The sequence below is a fragment of the Odontesthes bonariensis genome, chromosome 17 (assembly GCF_027942865.1).
Source record: "Odontesthes bonariensis isolate fOdoBon6 chromosome 17, fOdoBon6.hap1, whole genome shotgun sequence".
NCBI classification, from domain to species: Eukaryota; Metazoa; Chordata; class Actinopteri; order Atheriniformes; family Atherinopsidae; genus Odontesthes; species Odontesthes bonariensis.
In genome coordinates, this window is record NC_134522.1 from 22,117,929 (window position 1) to 22,135,751 (window position 17,823).

Below are 17,823 nucleotides of genomic sequence, written 5' to 3' on the forward strand. Positions count from 1 at the left end.
TAAAGAGCATTTCTGATGTGAGCCCAGAAACTGTGAGCCGTTAATGACACCATGTTGGTTGGTCATTAACACATGTCCAGTGTTAGACGGTCTGTGCGTTATAATGAGAATGAGCTTTCTTTTTTTTTTCCTCACCATTTTTTTTTAAACTTCCTATAATTGAGGAAAGATGATGAACTATCACTTCTTGTGCTCATCATATAGGAAATTAACTACTTGCAAATGATCAGAAGAACCAAGTGTTTAGGTGAGCTCACATGCTCAGTTCAGAGCATTTTGCTGACATGGTTGCATCATAACTATTCACACAGTACCTTGATTGTTGTGAATAACTCTGGCACATGGATTCAGATATTCTTGTTGGAATTATTATGGTTATGAACAGCGGCATGAGGCCAAGGAACAATTCCAAAGATTTAGTCACATATCACAGATTGTCACTATTGCTGCAGCATCTAGCTTTGATAGTCTGCAAATATCTGGATGGGTTCAAATGCGTTTCCCAATAACTTTTACTTTTAATCACATTTGTTGGCTGTATTTAGTGATAGTCGAGCACCAACTCTGAGCTGATGATGTGTTGCTTTGTTTCTTTCCCAAACAGAGCCGAAATATCCGTGAGGACAGCAGGTGTGGACAGAGTTCAACAGAAAAGTAAGTAGTGTTTTGTCGTATGAAGAGACTTTCTGCAGACTAAACAAACCTAACTGTTAGTGCTTCATTTGCCTTCATATCTAATAAAAGAGAAAATCTTTATTTATCTATCATATTTAGTCTGCTCTTAATTTAATGTGCAATGAAGATGGCCAGTTCTCCCAAAATATCAAAGAACACGAGCATCCAATTCCTCTGGAGATTCGGTGATGGTTGTTTGTCTTCACACTTAATCTTTTACGTGTCACACACTTTTTGTCTGGGCTTGTTCTATTGATGTCTTCTGTTGTGTATCTCCCTTCATGAAAATCCCTCTGGCACACAAAGGTCTTGTCGTGTCACCGCGCAGCGTTCAAACAAACCTGACTTTTTGACACACTTTCACTGAGCAGCAACATGCAGCTGCTGCATGGACAAGCGGCCTCGCCAGGCTTCAGTTTACTGCAGAAAGACTGATGTGGCTGCCAAGTAATTATCCCCCGCAACCCCTCTCCAGAATGCTAATGGTATTTACAGGAGAAGGGGAGAGGACATCAGTGGCAGGTGCAGCTGCCGGATGCTACACTGAGACACACAGGGTCATTGTGGGTGTTTAGGTGATGGATAAACACTCAGATCTGGGGAGGGGGTTTATCTCTTTCATTTGTTTGTTACAGAGTCACATGAGCTGTCATTTGGTGTCCCAGACAGCAACAGTAGATGCTTGACGGTCATAGTGGATGTTTGATTAAACAGAATTAGATTAAAGAAGTTACACTGACAGCTTAAAAGGAAAAGCACTGCAGACGTTTTGAACCCTTTTTTTTTTTAAACCTGTCCCATAAAAGTGAAAAAGTAACAGGATGAAATACTGTCTGATGGATAGAACTATGGTAGCATGTTTTTTTTTTACAAGGCAGTTTCCAGTGAAGCCAGAGAAAAAGGTGACATAATCTCCACTTCCCTTTGAAATGTGATGTTGACACATATTTCTGATTTTAAACGTTGTACTCCTAAATGCTACAAGCTATAGCCTTAGAATCCTACTCTTGTGCAATTTTGTTCAATTCAGATTTAAACTGAACACAATGAAAATATCTCCCTTGGGTGGATGAATAGGAAAAGGCTGTACAGATGCATTTTTATGCAGGTGCAAACATCAACTGCGAATGACTGAAATAAGAGTTTTAGTTAGAGGGGAAATTTTCAAACACATGATTTCAATATTTTAATCCCCAAATGTTATTTTAAAGTTGCAGGCTGCAAAACCATTGGCTGAAACTGTCAGCTCAGCTGCTGACTCCGGGACCATGTGAGAAAAGTCTCCATTTTGCTGCGGACGGATTGGGAATGGAGAGCTGAAGAACAGAGTAAATATTTGGCCGTGGAGAGCTCTTGGGAGCTGCAGAGGGCCCACTCCGGTTGAAGCCTGCGGGTGTTAAATAGATTAAGGGGCTGCTGGGTCATTGTGGAAAGAGAAATTCCCGCTCTGTGGACATGACTTTTCTTTGCTTTTGCGTGTTTTCGCTCTCCAATCGAGTGGCCAGCTTAAAGTATCCACTTCAGCTGACCTGCAGTACTGTAATCCTCTGGTGTTTGTCAACCGCGAGGTGTGTACACAGATATGATGCTTGGGGGGGGGGGGGGGGGGAGCTTTAGGATCTGTCGTGTTTGCGCTGACTGCAAACAATGTATGTTTACTGGATTGTGTTTTTTTTTGTTTGTTTGTTTGTTTTTTTGTATGTAAGGCGTGGTGTGCGTAAATATCATTAACGGTGGTGAAACGAGAGCTGAAAGTTTTAGAGGATTTTGGGGCTAATGATACGGGTCACCCACTTTGTTGAACTGTGAAATCTAAGAGGAATTTAATACGTCCTGAGTCACACATTTAATATCGCACTGGCCTGTAGACTCGGCGGCAGTAGACGCGGAGCAGTAGATAGTGTCCCACATCCCATTCAGCGCCATTCAAAACCATGACAACACAGAACAAGCTCGGATTTATCCTGCAAAGTTAAAGGACATTGTGCCGGGGCGTCAATCAGGCATTATTTCGGGACTGAACAAATGCAAAATCTTGACTGGAACAAATGCTTCCAACGGGTCTCGGACGCGGGGCTACATTTTCCCCCTTTGTTCCCCTTCTCTCGTTGGCATGTATTTGTGTGTCCCCCCCGCACCCCTCACCCGACCACCCAGGACGACTGGGGAGGCAGGTCCACCACCACTCTCCTGCTCAGCCATCATGCACCTTGCTGAAGTGGATGAGGGTCGATATCAATATCAAATAGAGAAAGAAAGAAAGACTAAGGACCGACAAGAGCTAACATATAACGATGAGAGTGCTTGTATCAGTTTTTACATGCTTGTCTTTTTTCTTCTTCTTCTTTTTGGAAATAATTTGAAGAACGAAAACTTAACAAAATATTAAATTTGAAGCCGCAATGTTTAAGTCACGTGTGCTGGCAGAATGATTAACTGTTGATCATTTATTTGACCAATTTATAAAAGCCTAGCCGGGAGTGATCAGTCACTGTCAGCCTGGGTAGAACCCTAACCCTAACCCGAGGTAGAAAAGAGAAAAGTACTTTTATTTCCAATTTATTAGGTTGCGGAACACATCAGCTGTTGCTGTTATCAACATCACAAGCAACAGTTTAAAACAAACAAAAAAAAAACACCATAGCAGTTGGAAATGTAAAGACTTTTCCTAATATCGAGCAGCCTAATCGTTAAGTTATCCCCTCACATTTGATTTACACGTCGTCCCTTTCCGATGAAACCGAATATTCATCAGGCGCATTTCGTGTAAAACGAGCATCCTGTGAAAAATGTCAAAGAAGGAAGTTCCTGAGAAAATGTTCCTCCTCTGGCCATAAAAACTTCTCAAGCCTGCGAGCGACGCGCACATTAGCGGCGTATTAGTTAAACCAACTCTCGGGCATCGCGCTAATTGCTCACTTTGTATGCAAATATTGAACACGTTGTTTGAACAAGAGGAGGAGGTGGTGTGGGGGGGGGGGGGGGGCGGAGGAGGAGGAGGGGAGTGCAGAACGGGGGGAGGTGAGGGGGGTTAGATGATGGGATGGCCTCTGTTGTCAGTTGCCACCCAAGACGTGATTCAACTCCAACAATTACCATTATCTGTTTCCCAGTTTGACGATACGGGACGAATCTGTAATGATGACGAGTGTTTCCTTCGCTCATTGTTGGGGCTTCTTTTTTTTCTGAGGTCCACACCTAACCATCATTGGGTGACAGCACTCCGGTTATTCAGGTACTCATAGGAGGAGGCTTTATAAGCGAGCATGCTGGTGTTTGCAGCTCATGTTTGGCTGTTTGTGTAAACACTGAGCTTCGACGCGCGCACTGCTGTTTGGACAGCGCGTAAAGTGGACCCGCCACGTTTCCTTTTCTTTTCTTTTCCTTCTTTCCTCCCTGCTTTCTCTTTGGGATACGTTTGCTTTGAGGGGCTTGCACCGTTTCACCTAAAACCGGGACGGGATGACTGCGACGAACAAGTTCAGTTTTTCCGTCAGGAGCATCCTGGACTTGCCTGAGAAGGATGCGGAAGCAGCGCCGCGGTCCTCTCCGGTTTACTCCACTTGTTCCTCCAGCTCACCCTACACCTCCTGGATGGACTGCGACCGGAGTCCTTGCATATGTAAGTGCACGATTAAAGACACACAAAACGAATCAATTCAAAGAATACATATTTCAACAACAACAAAACCCCCAAAGGGGGTATTTTACATTTTTTTATTAAAACGATGCACCCTCTTTAAGAAGAACAGTTGCTCTATAATCTGACCTCAGAAGGCTGCGACAGCACATCATCTTTAACACCATTTCAGTTATTATAACCTGGATCTTAACTTATTTCCACAGCCTCTGATGAGGGTAGTTTCGAGGCCTGCCCCGACTCAACCAAGCCGGATGACGCGTCCCCGGAGTCGGAGCCGGGAAGGAGCAAGAAAAGCAAGAAGCGCCGCGTTCTGTTCTCCAAGGCACAGACCCTGGAGCTGGAGAGGCGCTTCCGCCAGCAGCGCTACCTGTCCGGCCCGGAGAGGGAGCAGCTGGCCCGGCTTCTCAGCCTCACTCCTACGCAGGTGAAGATCTGGTTCCAGAACCACCGCTACAAGATGAAGCGAGGCCGAACAGAGGGCCTGCTGCATGATGTGGAGATACCGCCGCCTCCGGTGCTGCGCAGGGTTGTTGTTCCGATCCTGGTCCGGGACGGGAAGCCTTTTCACACCTACTTACTTGACACGGAGAAAGCTGGCTGTTTGCCTTCCTCTTCATCTTCACCTCAGGCGGTACCCTTCCCTTTAGTCTACCCTTCTCTGCAGCATCCTTCTCCTGTCACTCTTCCTCCGAGGTACCAGCAGCACTTTCCGGCCGTGGCGGCCTCCAGATTGGCCTGGAGAGACTTCTGGAGCGACTCGCTCTCGTTTAATTCCTTCAAGTGAAGGCCTCGTGTCGAAGCACAAACTCATTTAGAATAGCATCAAATGTTTTCTAAATGTTCTGCAAAAAAATTTGAGCTACTTAAACATTTAGATTTCCACTTTAGAACGAAAGATATTTTGCACATATTTTTTATTTGACTTTTCTATGTGTCGTGTTGGACTGTTTTTAAAGTGTTTTCTTTCTCAAGGCTTCTTCGGCCTGATGGTGCATTTGTGTGCATTTTTTTTTATATATTTTTAAAAAAAATGTCTTTTACGCATAATATTTGTATAAATAATTTGTTGAGGACACATGAATTCCAGTAGTTTGTGTTAATTCGGTAAGAGAAGAGCAATTGCGCAACCGCAAAGCTTCAGTTAGCCTGAAGCTATGAAGGGAAATAAATGGTATTTGTAGTCTTCAAGGAGACTTTCGTTAAGGATTTGAATATTTCATTTTGTTAAAAATTATTAATAAAATCTCTTTTTTTTTTTTTACTCGTCCGTTTCACAGTGTTTATTCTTATGGGAACTCGTGCAAATGACGCTGCATTTCATTTTCTGCAAAGTTTTTATGCTGATGCATCTTTATCCGAAGGGAAAGAGACGCATATCTGTTTATTTTCAATGTTTTAAAAAAGACATTACAATATGTGCTAAATTTATGCTAAAAAAAACCCAAAAAAAACAGAACACTGTAGCCTAAAAAGCTGCACTTGTCCAATATGAAATATAAAATTCCGATTATGAAAGGGGGCCCGGGAGGCTTTTATAATGTTAAAAGGAACTAATTATGCGCTGAAAAAGCTGAGCAAACATCTCTTCTGAAAGGACTGGATTTGGTTAAGCATAAGAATACCCAGCAAACATTCACCACAGCACCCTGTTGTTGTCTGCGACCTGGAGCTGCTTTACTTATTCAATTAACGTTTGTTCTTCTGAGGAAAGTGGGCTGAATACAGCTATTAGCATTATCTGTAGATATAGGTGTGTGTGTGTGTGTGTGTGTGTGTGTGAGAGATGTACACTTGAAGAGGGTCTGTTTTTCTTTTTTTTTTTTAAGAGGATGGTAACATGTATTAAAGGCAGATAATCGACTTTCTTCCAGCTCCAGGCTTCAAGTGTTTGACCTGAACAACTGCGTAAAAAGATTATTTTGTTATAGCCTAATATCATGCAGCAAATCTGTTGTTTGCATGAATTTCAGAAAAATTCTTAATCCCATTAACCATCAAATTGCATAGTTTCAATATACGTGATTTTCTCATCGTAGTCTCACTTCAAACAAGCTTGTTCACAGATGATGGAATGTCCTAACATGAAAAATATGCCACAGTGTTTAAAATCATGTCAGTGACTCGGGGGTCTTCAGCTTTTACGCCCCATATAATGTTGTTTGCTCGTCCTGTGACCCTGCAGCCTATCGTCCCTGTCACCTGGCCCTTTGTCCCCCACTCTGGGGCCACCTTGTATCACATATGGAGGGGACTGGCCGATCCCCTCAGCTCGCGGCATCTCCCCTTAAACGTTCTTTTTGTCTGGGTGTCTCCCCGTGAATGGACCATTGTAGCTCATCCAAAAGGAACCGAGACAAAATCTTTAGTGTTTCAATTCCCGTGATGTTTAATCAGTCCCTGCGACAAATTTATGAGGTTTAACTGCACAATGGTGTTTTAGAGCATCTTGGGGGTTTAAGGGTGACAAAGACAGGCTTTTAGAGGTTGCCATTGGTTTTTTAAGTTGGTCAGAAGAATTGTCTGAAAAGGATGGGCTTGTATTGGCCTGTCCATCCTATAGTTTTACTCACTGGCTGGCCCTGGGGCCCCTGTTTGGGAAAGTTATAAGGTGCACGTAAACTGGGCCACAGGAGGAGTTTTGTTAAGTTGTTGCATCTAACTTTGTAAAGAAAAAAAAAAGACTGAAAGAAAACAAAAAAACAATCACTGGTCCTTTTTTAGATCCAGGTTGGTTTATGGTTTTTATTGGATGCAGTGTTTGTTTTAGTCCATTTGCAAACAGAAAATACTCTGATTTGGTCCTCGGGTGCCCATCTACCTCCCTCTAAGACAAATCCAATAATGGTGTCATATTGTACAGAAAGGTTTAAGCTCAGAAGTTTCAAAAGAACAGGCTCCACATTCTTCATGTATTTAGCCTGCAGTTGTATTTTTTGCCGTTAAATACTGCAGATTTTAGGTATACATTATGTACTGAGCACCTCTTCTCGTTTTGCTCTTTTTGCTCTTTGTGTATAAATATGTGATATTACTGTTGTCTTGAACATCTGATCACTGTTTTCTTTCCCAACAGTTATCGCTGGCCTGGTTTCACGGTGCTTGTTGACCCCTATTTTCTGCCCTCTCGAACCCCAAACAGGTCGAGGCAGATGGCCGCCCCTAACTAAGTCTGGTTCTGCTGGAGGTTTCTTCCTGTTAAAATGGAGTTTTCCTCTAAATTGTTGTCTCGGGCACAGTCAGGACTGGGGGACTGAGTCAAAGACATTGCATTTACATAATTATTATGAATTGGAATAATTTGAATTATGCTGAATTGATGATTGCATTAGAATTTATTCACAGTAAATTGGTATAAAATAGACTTTAAAGTGCCTTCAGATAACTTTTGTTGTGAATTGGTGCTAAAATAGTAGTAAATTGAAAACGGAATAAACGTAAAGATGTGTTGGTTATAGTATTCTGCATAAGTGCAAAAATCTGGGAGCCAATAGTTGTGCTTATGTATATTCATCTATAAAGACTTGTGTAATACACTTTTCCCACTTCTTTTGGATGAATCAACACAGGTGATTCGACATAAACTGTCAGAGTTGGACAAGCTTCAGATTTATTAGTGAAAGAAATCAGGAATTGCAACATGAGCACAGGTTTATTGGAGACATGGTCCTGAAATTCATAGTGGGAATTCTTTGCTTCAGTATGAAGTGAGTGGAATGAGAGTGTCGTTTTCTGCATGTTTGGAGGAGGATTTTTCATTGACATCAACGAAGCAAAACAAATAGAGAGGAGAAAGAGAAAAGAAAGAGTAATGTAGATAATAAATTTTTATAGACAGTGTATGTGTATATAAGAGGTGTATGTTTATATAAGAAGTATATGTGATACCATTTGGAAACGTATTGCAGATGAAATTAGAAATTAAGGTGGTGATACACTTTTATATTATGTGAGAAAAACTGTTGCATTTAAAACTTTTATGACCATTTTACAGCTTTTCAAAAAGTCCTCAAGTGTAAGCTTTGATAATAATATTGATGTTGTTTTTAGTTATTATTTAGTTTTTTAAGATGTTCTCAATCTAATAATCTTAGTAATAAAAAAGGGGTCGAATGCTTGCTTTCTTGTCTTCTTTTAATGTATAATTCAAACGATTCAGCTGAATCTACCTGAAATAAAGAAAATCACTTGGCAACACTTAGAAAATCTACTGTAGATAGCAGTAACACGTTTCTTTCTTAAATGCACCAGGGTCTCGGCTGCAAGCAAGACTTGAAGAGAAAATGTGGACCATTTCTAATCATCAAATGTGGAGTGAACACGGTCATGCAAAACCTGCCTTTATATGTGAATTTTAAACCTGTCAGTTAATGCACTAAAGGCAGTTATGAGGAAAGTATTCACAGCCTTTATTTAGGTCACAGTACCAATAACAGTCTGTTAAAAGAACTCTGTTGCAGAAAAAAGTTCTGATTCTGAAAAGTAACCTTGGTAATACCACAAAAATGTGTTTGTTCATACACACAATACGATCAGTACTGAAACTAGAAATATTCAGTGCAAACTTATGTGACCTTTGGCTTTTGCACCATCAGATGTTACAGCTTATTGTTACTCAAAATGATACTTAACAGTTGTACTGGCTAAGGTGGAGCTCCACTATCTTTTAAAAAAAACAAAAAACCTTTGTTTAGTTATTCGGGAAACGGTATTCAAAGGGTCAAAATCTCATTCTTATTAAGAGCGTCCTTACAGCGCCGCAAGTCAGTAGGGATGACACAACAACATATGCGTGTAGAAATGATGAAAAGTCCCTAAAGAAACATCAACATTTCAAACAGATTAAGATCAAGGAAACCAAGCTTTTAGAATATTTGAATCAAAAAAACCTTTAATCCAAGCATTTACAGCCACACATATCCGTCTCATACCATGTTTAAAAATTTGCTTGAATTTGAGTGAATTCAGCTGCTCAAATTTCAGGTAAAATATGAGGGTGGGCAGACAGACTGAAAAAAATAGTAGTTTAGAATGAAGACGTAACTTCCTGGACTTTAGTCTTTAATACAACTAATTGACTAGCGAATTGGATAAATCCTTTCAGCCGTGCTTGTATAAACTCTTGGTAGTGGGACGTATAACAAAATGTGGTGTTTTATATGTTTAAAAGTAACTAACTGAAGCTGGGCTTTACATGTAGTACAGCAAAGAGGCAAGGCAAGGCAAGGCAATTTTATTTATAGAGCACAATTCATACACAAGGCAATTCGAAGTGCTTCACAGCTACATAAAATCACAAGAAGGCAATTAAAAAGAAAATAATAATAAATTTTTTTTTAAAAACAATTAAAAATAATCATTAATTAATTTAAAAGTGAAGAGTGCAGATAAAATACTTTCAGGTGTCATATGCACAGCTAAATAGAACTGTTTTCAGCCTGGATTCAAACATTGTCAGAGTTGAGGCCTGTCTCACATCTTCTGGAAGACTGTTCCAGATTTTAGGAGCATAAAACTGAAACGCAGCCTCCCCTTGTTTAGTCCTGACTCTGGGCACCAGCAGGAGACCCCTCCCTGAGGTTCTCAGAGCCCGAGTTGGTTCATATGGCTTTAACATGTCAGAGATGTACTTTGGCGCTAGACCATGAAGAGACTTGTACACAAGCAGAGCTGTTTTAAAGTCTATTCTCTGAGCGACAGGAAGCCAGTGCAGAGACCTGAGCACTGGACTAATGTGGTTGTATTTCCTGGTTCTAGTCAGGACTCGAGCAGCAGCGTTCTGGATGTACTGCAGCTGTCTTATAGCCCGTTTAGAGAGCCCAGTGAGCAGGCCGTTACAGTAGTCTAACCTGCTGGAGACAAACGCGTGGATCAGTCTTTCTGAGTCTGCTTTAGACAGTATTCCTTTGATTCTGGCAATGTTTTTTAGATGGTAAAAAGCTGCTGATGTTACAGATTTAATGTGGCTGTTAAAGTTCAGGTCTGAGTCCAATATTACCCCGAGATTTCTAACTTGATAGTTAGGTTTTAGAGAGAGAGTCTCAAGGTGACTGATAACACTTTCTCTTTGTTTCTGTGGGCCACAGACAATGATTCCAGTTTTGTCTGAGTTTAGCTGGAGAACATTGTTTTGCATCCACACACTGATCTGTTCGATGCAGCGACACAACGTATCTACAGAACAGTATCCCCCCATGAGATGCAGCAGAGTAGAATTTAAAAGACAAAAAAAAGGGGGGGAAAAAAATACTTGATGAAATGCACTTAGTTACATCCAACTATTCCTTAAAATCCTACCTAGCACCATAATGTCGTCTGCTAAATTAACACACAAGAACTTTAACCAAAACTCTGTTTTGTAAAACAACATAATTAGACGTAATCTAATTTGATGACAGTGAACTGGAGACAGTGTCTTTGAGGTTAGATGGAATTCAGATGGAGGTAGAGAAGTTTTCACATTCTTCATTTAGGCAACAATGCAGAGATATAATATTTGAATACAAGTAAAACTTAGCTTTCATGATCAAAAAGTAAAGAGCCAACCTGAATAATAACAGATAATGATGATAATCGTATTATATTCTTATTGATGTATTATAATGAGTATTTGAACACAGCAGCTGGACAAGACAGATTTAATTTGTGACATAAAAGGCCTGTGTGTAACCTCCAACTGTTATGGGATTACACGTTTCACACCACTTTAATCTGTACAGACTCCATGAACAGCACCTCCTGATTAATTATCTCAAAGTAAACACTTGTATGCTATTAAGCAGATGTAAGAATAGTCCAACACAAAGCATTTCAGTATGAGTTCTTCCACTGATGTTCTGTAAAGTTATAGTTGATCTTTACGATGTTATGCTTCAGTGAAATGTTACAGTCTGTGCTTATTTTTGAATGTTTTGAATGTGAAAGCTGTTGGAAACAAATGACAAGTACGCTATCGCAGGCCAACACGAGCCTCGATCTTGCTGAACGCGATAGGATTCCCTGTGACTGTCTGCGACACAACTCTCCACTAGATGGCAGAACAAGACACAGTATCGGTGTGGGGGATCCTCCGACTCGCCCCACGAAGGAAACCTGTTGAGTTGTTTGGATGAAGGGAGCCGGTGACCCACAAGGGGCCGCGCTTCACCGAGAAACACAGCGAGTTCTGTTTTTACACGGCGCCTGCTGAGGGACTATAATCATAGCCGAGTGATGTGATGTCACGCGTGGCCGAGGTTTTGTGGCAGGAGATATGGGCTTCTGAAGCGGCAGCCCGCGAGACTAACAACATCTGTGTTGGTGAGAAATGTTTGGGTTCGAGAAATGACGACAGGACGAGCAATAACCTGCTGCAGAGTGCGCTTGGAATATGGAAAAAGAGAAAAAGACTCATGGGAGCATCCCTTTTCTGACGTGTCATGTGTGACATTAAAGCCAAAAAGAGTCAATTTGTTTCTTTTCACTTTTGTCACCCACTTCTCTCTTTATTTCATCTTGATTGTCCTTATAAAGATTTTCTTTAATTTCATATCTAATTGGTACACTTGGGCTTGACATTGTGCCACAAGACTGCCGTTGATATTAATAAAAAATAGAATAAAAAAAAAAAAAAAACAATCGCCCAAATATGAACTGTTCCGTTATTATCATGCTGCTATTATTTGGCACAATCTTGAAGACATTTTAGTGGCTGGATGCCACAGATTACTTTTTTTTTTACGCTTGATGGATACAGTAGAAAACTAACCTAAGATGACTTAGTGACGAACAAACTTGGATTAGTTTGTGCGCTGTTTTCGTGGATAATCTCCATCGTCAAAAGATAAGAAAAATACTTCCAGTGAGAAAGGAATCAACTTGCTGTTCAACTTTTCATTGCACACGTTCATTTTGAGCTGTCCTCACTGGATTATATCACACGCCAATCAGTTCATAAACAACAACCTCGATAACAAAGGCTCCGTAGCCGCATACCCGCCACTTCAGAGTGTCCTCATTATTCTCAGGAATTAGTCGGAACATTTGGACTAATTGCTACTAATTGGCCATAATAGCCTGGCGGCAGAACGAGAGCAAATGTACTGATTTAGGTGATTAAGAATGTCTTGTGAAATGCTCTAATTAAGGAATGCATATAGGCGAGATTTACCTCGGATGCAGAAAGATGCTGTAATTTCATTTTGGCTGCTTTGGCTGCGAATTACGCGCTGGCAACTTGGCTGTAACGTAAACAGTTCATGTTAGCCGTCATGTTGAGCCTTGGACTGCATGATATTGTTGCTTCATTGAGGCTGAGCCAAATTGTAGGGCAAGGAGAGGATGAAGGTTGTTTTATACTACATCTTGCCTTTTAAATTGGAGTAGTGGAGCCAGAAGCCTGTAAAAAAAACACACAGATGCGGTGATCCCCGTGACAAAGTGTCAGCGATCTGCATGTCACCGCAGCTCGTTTCCGGCTTCGGTTGGGCAGCTTTTCACTTTGGGTGCACGGTTAAGGTGCAGAGAAAGTCGTCATAATGTGTGACCAAAAAGAAAAGATGAAAAAGCAACAAGCAGAAGACGCTGCTCAGACCTCTGTAACATCTGCCGCTGCTGCAGCACGCGCCTCCCCGACAAGAAACCCCCCAAATGTTCTGTTTTATTTTTTTAATTAAAAAAAAAGAAGAAGAAAAAAAAATAGATTTAAAAATCCAGTATAGGCGAGATCCATTCAGCTCAGTGATCCTGTCACCCCCAGACTGTGCGCTTGAATTCGTGACTTCATTTTTTTTTATGTTTTGTGGCAATTTAGTAACTGAGAAAAACGGATGTAGCCCAAAGGTCGCCAAATGTGGACCCGTGCTAACATACAAACTGAAGTCAAACACCGTATAACACACTGATTTAAAAAATAATTATAAATAAGCAAAATCCAAACTCACTGCTGATACAGCCATGAAGAATTTAAAGCGAATGTAAAATTGATCGTTAACAATAATAATCTATTTTTGGTGGGGTGGAGGTGTAGATTAAACCTCCTGACGCGCAGAAACCTTTTCGTTTAGCCTACTTTAAAACTGGCTGGGGAAGCGAAAAAAAAAAGTCCAAATCGCTTCTTCTGCCTTAAAAATGTTTTACACACGACTGGGTTAAACTGTAATCGCTCCTTGAGTATTAAGGCAAGATGCTACTGAGGGCTACCTGGCGTTGTGCTGCAGGAGAGTAGCTACTTGAGCGCCGTTAACTTCACATGAGAGCCTCTCCTACTCCAGACTCGATTTTTCCCCCCCTCTCTATTTTTTTATTTTTTTTCCCAGCCGGGAGTGTGTGCATCTGAATTTAGGTAACATGCAGCTTGCGTCCAATGGTACCAAAAGGAGAAAGGGAGAGAGAGTGAGGGGAAAATAAATAAATCAAGGGAGGTTAATCATTTACGCAGCCACTTAACGCGCGGATGTGTATTTATTTACTTATCAGTATCAGTCGGTTTTCCCTCCCCGCAAGTGCACTTTTGCATGTCTGAGTACGATAAGGCATAACACAAACAATCCCGCAATCACTGGAGGCCTCTCGTGGCCATTAAAAGTCAGTAGTTCAACCGAGGAGTGGTTCTCCAACTCTCAAGTCCATATAGGCCTCCTTTCATCAAGAGGCCCTCGTAAACATCACTACAGTTAATAAAGTGTATTGTGGTCACTGCAATCCCGAGGTGCAGCCGCGTGTTTATCAGCCAGCAGCAACAAGTCCCGAACTCCACGCGCAGAAGCCGCAGCAGCCGGGCACGAACGTTGCTGATCGCGCGCAGCGCTTATGTTATTGTTAGTGGGAGGGGAGCACATGTCTTCTTAGTGAAATTGCGCTCGGCGAAAGGAGGCTAGAGATGTTTTGTACTGTTGCCGATGCCCCGCCTCTGATGGTAGCCTTAAACCTGGCACCCAGCTAAAACAAACCAAAGCCAGCACCCAGCTCCCACTCAATCCAATTAAGGCGGACTTGAAGCGCGCTACGTGTTCATCTACCGGGATCGACGTTGAGACAACAGGAACCAGAGGAGCTTTGGCCAAAAAAAAAAGGGAGAAAAAAAGAGAGAGAAGGAGAGATTGCCTTCCCTTCTAATTTCTCCCTCTCCAGCCACAGAACAATGTCGATGAGCCCTAAGCATACGACTCCTTTTTCTGTTTCCGATATCTTGAGTCCCCTTGAGGAGAGCTATAAGAAAGTAAGTATGGAGAATAACAACTTGGGGGCACCTCTCACTTCTTACCGGCAGCCGCAGGTCTCTCAGGCGGCGATGCAGCAGCACCACATGGGCCACAATGGGACTGTGTCTGCGACTTACCACATGACTGCGGCAGGTGTCTCTCAGCTGTCACACAGTGCCATGGGGGGCTACTGTAACGGCAACCTGGGCAACATGGGCGACCTGCCGTCCTACCAGGACGGCATGAGAGGCAGCGCCACGGCCACCGGCTGGTATGGAGCCAACCCAGACCCGCGCTTCTCCACCAGTGAGTATCCAGCACCTGTACTTTGACTCCAGCTTGGATTATCGCACGATGAGTCCGTTCGTGATAGGCTAAATGTAGGCTTTGTGCTCTGAGATGCTACTTTTTTTTTCTCCACCCTCCTTTATTTTTGCTTTAATTCTGTGCGAAAAGTCAATTAATTTTTTTTATTTATCGAATGAAATGAGCTTTTACTCATCATATTCATGCATGTCATCCCCGGACTGCAACATCTGGATGAAGTCTCACGATAGAAGCAAACATGAACAGAATTTTCTCCTTTCAAAATGACACCTGGACTCTTTTATCACATCCATTCACTCATAATAAGTTGTCATCATAAAACGTTGACCACAAATTGAATTAGTTTGTGGACGTGAACTAATTATGTATTTTTATGGAGGGGGATACCTGCCTGGCTGATGATTTTATACATGCGGCCAAAATACAGATCATGTTAAACTGCTTCCCCCTCCCCCCCTTTCTGCGTGAAAGTAATTATTTATAGGTGTGATAATACCACAATAACAGATATCATTAATTGTAACTAATTTAGCAACTATCAATTTCATATCTAAACTTGTTACGTTTTGTTGCAAGTAAATTCATTGCAGTTCTTGTGCATTTTTCCTCAGTTTCTCGCTTTATGGGCTCGTCGTCGGGCATGAACATGGGCAGCATGGGCAGCCTCAGCTCCCTGGCAGACGTGGGCAAAGGCATGGGCTCCCTGTCCAGCACCCCGAGGAGGAAACGGCGAGTGCTTTTCTCCCAGGCGCAGGTCTACGAGCTGGAGCGACGCTTCAAGCAGCAGAAATACCTGTCGGCACCGGAGAGGGAGCACCTGGCCAGTATGATCCACCTCACCCCGACCCAGGTGAAAATCTGGTTCCAGAATCACCGCTATAAGATGAAACGGCAGGCTAAAGACAAAGTCTCCCAGCAGCAGATGCAGCAGGAGAGCGGCTCCTGTCAGCAGCAGCAGCAGCAGTCCCCGAGGAGGGTGGCTGTGCCGGTTCTGGTGAAGGACGGCAAGCCGTGCCAAGGCAGCGGCCACACGCCCACGTCCTCCGCACAGACTCACCACCAGCAAGGGGGCAATGTTATGATCATGTCCAACAACACGTCCGGCCTCGCGCAGCATCAAAACCAGCAGGTGGGGAGCACGGGCCACTCTCCAGACTTGGTGCCGCACTCATCCAGTCCGCCCTCCCTGCAGAGCCAGGTGGCCGGCCTTTCCCAGCTCAACTCCCCCAGCGCAGAGTACGGCTCGGCCTTGCAGTGCTCAGCCCTGTTGTACGGCAGGACGTGGTGACAAGAGGCGCAGCACACGCTTTAAATCTTCTATTTAAAGTCAAATCCCTATCACTCCTTTCGAAGACTCGGCAAGTTTCATAGTAAATGTGCGCATTTGAACAGAAACCGAATGATATCGGCGCAGCTCTTCTTGAATTTTCGCCTCTTGTAAGGAAACGTGACTCGTGTGGAAGAAAACTTCTCCCCCAAATAACTGCGGATGTGAAAGTCTTGGGATTTATTTATGTAAATTATAATGAGACAAAAGAAGATTCAGTCGTCAAACTGTCGGGAGAATCGAACCTGTTCACGAACACGGACGCACACACAACCACAGACTGCTGTATTATGGCTGCCGGAAACTCCCCGCCACAAACACACCTAATGACTCTGATTTATAATAGAAATTAATGTAAGCCGTAGATCTAGCTTGTACATTTCTGTAAAAGGTTTGAACTTTAGCTCTTTGTTGTACAAAGTTTTTTGACGCCCTTGCTGGTTTGTTGTCGTTTCATTGGTATTTGTACGTTTTATTTCTTTGTAACTTATAGATATTTGACTTACTACAAAACAGTCCTAATAATAAATTATGGAAACAAGACGGTTAAACTCTTTTTTTTTCTTTTCTTTTATTTTGTGAAATATGTCAACACGTGCGCTTTGACATTACATGTAAATATTAATTTTGGGGAAAAAAAAAAAACAGAACTAAGATTAAACTGGTATCATGATTAGATTATTATTATTATTATTATTATTATTATTATTATTATTATTATTATTATTATTGTTATGAGGCTTATAATTAAAATGATTTCCCCTTTGCAGGACGTGATTTTTTTTCCGATTGACTGGGGGACATTTTTTTTCTCAGCTCTAACATTTGATCATTTTTCCAGAGCTTGCAGTACAACAGTGAGACAAAAACAAAGTGCTAAAAACCTACAAACACTCCGCAATTCATTCTGACATCACAGTTAAATTCCGAGGCGTGTTTTGCAACTATTTTTTCACTCTCTGGCAGAACCCACAGGGCTGCGGCTCACACAAGCATGCCCCGCAGAGTAAACTCAGCCTTTATGTGCTTCTTTTTTTTTCCTTTTCTTTCTGCGCGCGTGTGTTTTCTCGCTGGTGTGAGTCAGAGAGGTGAGGTCGCTCGGCTCCCAACATCAAACACAAACGCTGCTCAAAGGGCAGCTTATCGATGAAATCACTGACCAAACAGCGCGGAATTCTTCTCAAACGTTGGCGCGGGACTATCAGCGGTTCATCAATAATCAGTCCCGGAACTGAAAAGGAAACGGCGTTAATGGCAAAACTGTCTCCGTAAACATTGTTTTTTCTTTTTAATAGACTATAAATTCGGAGTAGGCTGTAATACTATTTTTTTTCTCAACCAGTAATTTATTTTTCTTTCGCTTTAAGCAGGCTAAACGGTGATCAGCATTAGAGACTATACTCCAGTCAGCCGACAGAGCTGCGTGTCTTAAACAGTAAACAATGGCGTTGCTAAGCGATGGCGGTAAGGGAAGATGATTTTCCTTAAAGAATTAAATAAGCTGCTTTCAATTCAGCTTGGTCACATGTCATGTATGATTGTTTTTATTTAAAAAAAAAAAAAAAAGCCTTATTGTCTGTACGGGAAGCTGCAGTGACTTCAAAATGATGTGACATGAAGTTTTTTACGCTTTTAATGTCGCCGGCCTCAGCTTCAACATTTCAATTCAATTC

The 17,823-nt window shown here is 42.0% G+C and overlaps 3 protein-coding genes across 6 annotated transcripts in view; all 3 read left to right on the top strand.

Annotated features, from left to right (window-relative positions):
- Positions 1-2,255, top strand: part of slc25a21 (solute carrier family 25 member 21) — a 109,328-nt gene extending 107,073 nt beyond the window's left edge. The window contains exons 13-14 of one of the 4 annotated variants that reach the window (XM_075448712.1): positions 605-654; positions 1,887-2,255. In XM_075448712.1, the coding sequence (XP_075304827.1) occupies positions 605-654; positions 1,887-1,995 (159 nt within the window). In that variant the 3' untranslated portion in view covers positions 1,996-2,255. Of the gene's footprint in view, positions 1-604 lie in introns of all 4 variants that reach the window. The other 3 variants (XM_075448715.1, XR_012766866.1, XM_075448714.1) reach the window with 3 other exon arrangements.
- Positions 2,256-3,720: 1,465 nt separating this feature from the next.
- Positions 3,721-5,563, top strand: nkx2.9 (NK2 transcription factor related, locus 9 (Drosophila)). Its single transcript, XM_075447996.1, has 2 exons — positions 3,721-4,297; positions 4,522-5,563. The coding sequence occupies exons 1-2, from the start codon at positions 4,138-4,140 to the stop codon at positions 5,100-5,102; spliced, it is 741 nt and encodes a 246-aa protein (XP_075304111.1). The 5' UTR covers positions 3,721-4,137; the 3' UTR covers positions 5,103-5,563.
- Positions 5,564-14,067: 8,504 nt separating this feature from the next.
- On the top strand, positions 14,068-16,880 carry nkx2.1 (NK2 homeobox 1). Its single transcript, XM_075448537.1, has 2 exons — positions 14,068-14,802; positions 15,435-16,880. The coding sequence occupies exons 1-2, from the start codon at positions 14,436-14,438 to the stop codon at positions 16,109-16,111; spliced, it is 1,044 nt and encodes a 347-aa protein (XP_075304652.1). The 5' UTR covers positions 14,068-14,435; the 3' UTR covers positions 16,112-16,880.
- Positions 16,881-17,823: the final 943 nt, after the last annotated feature.

Bases quoted from the DNA above. Each gene is read 5' to 3' on its own strand.
- nkx2.9 (XM_075447996.1), top strand. From the start codon at position 4,138: ATGACTGCGACGAACAAGTTCAGTTTTTCCGTCAGGAGCATCCTGGAC. The intron at 4,298-4,521 runs GTAAGTGCACGA...TTATTTCCACAG, and splicing joins CGACCGGAGTCCTTGCATAT to CCTCTGATGAGGGTAGTTTC.
- nkx2.1 (XM_075448537.1), top strand. From the start codon at position 14,436: ATGTCGATGAGCCCTAAGCATACGACTCCTTTTTCTGTTTCCGATATC. The intron at 14,803-15,434 runs GTGAGTATCCAG...ATTTTTCCTCAG, and splicing joins AGACCCGCGCTTCTCCACCA to TTTCTCGCTTTATGGGCTCG.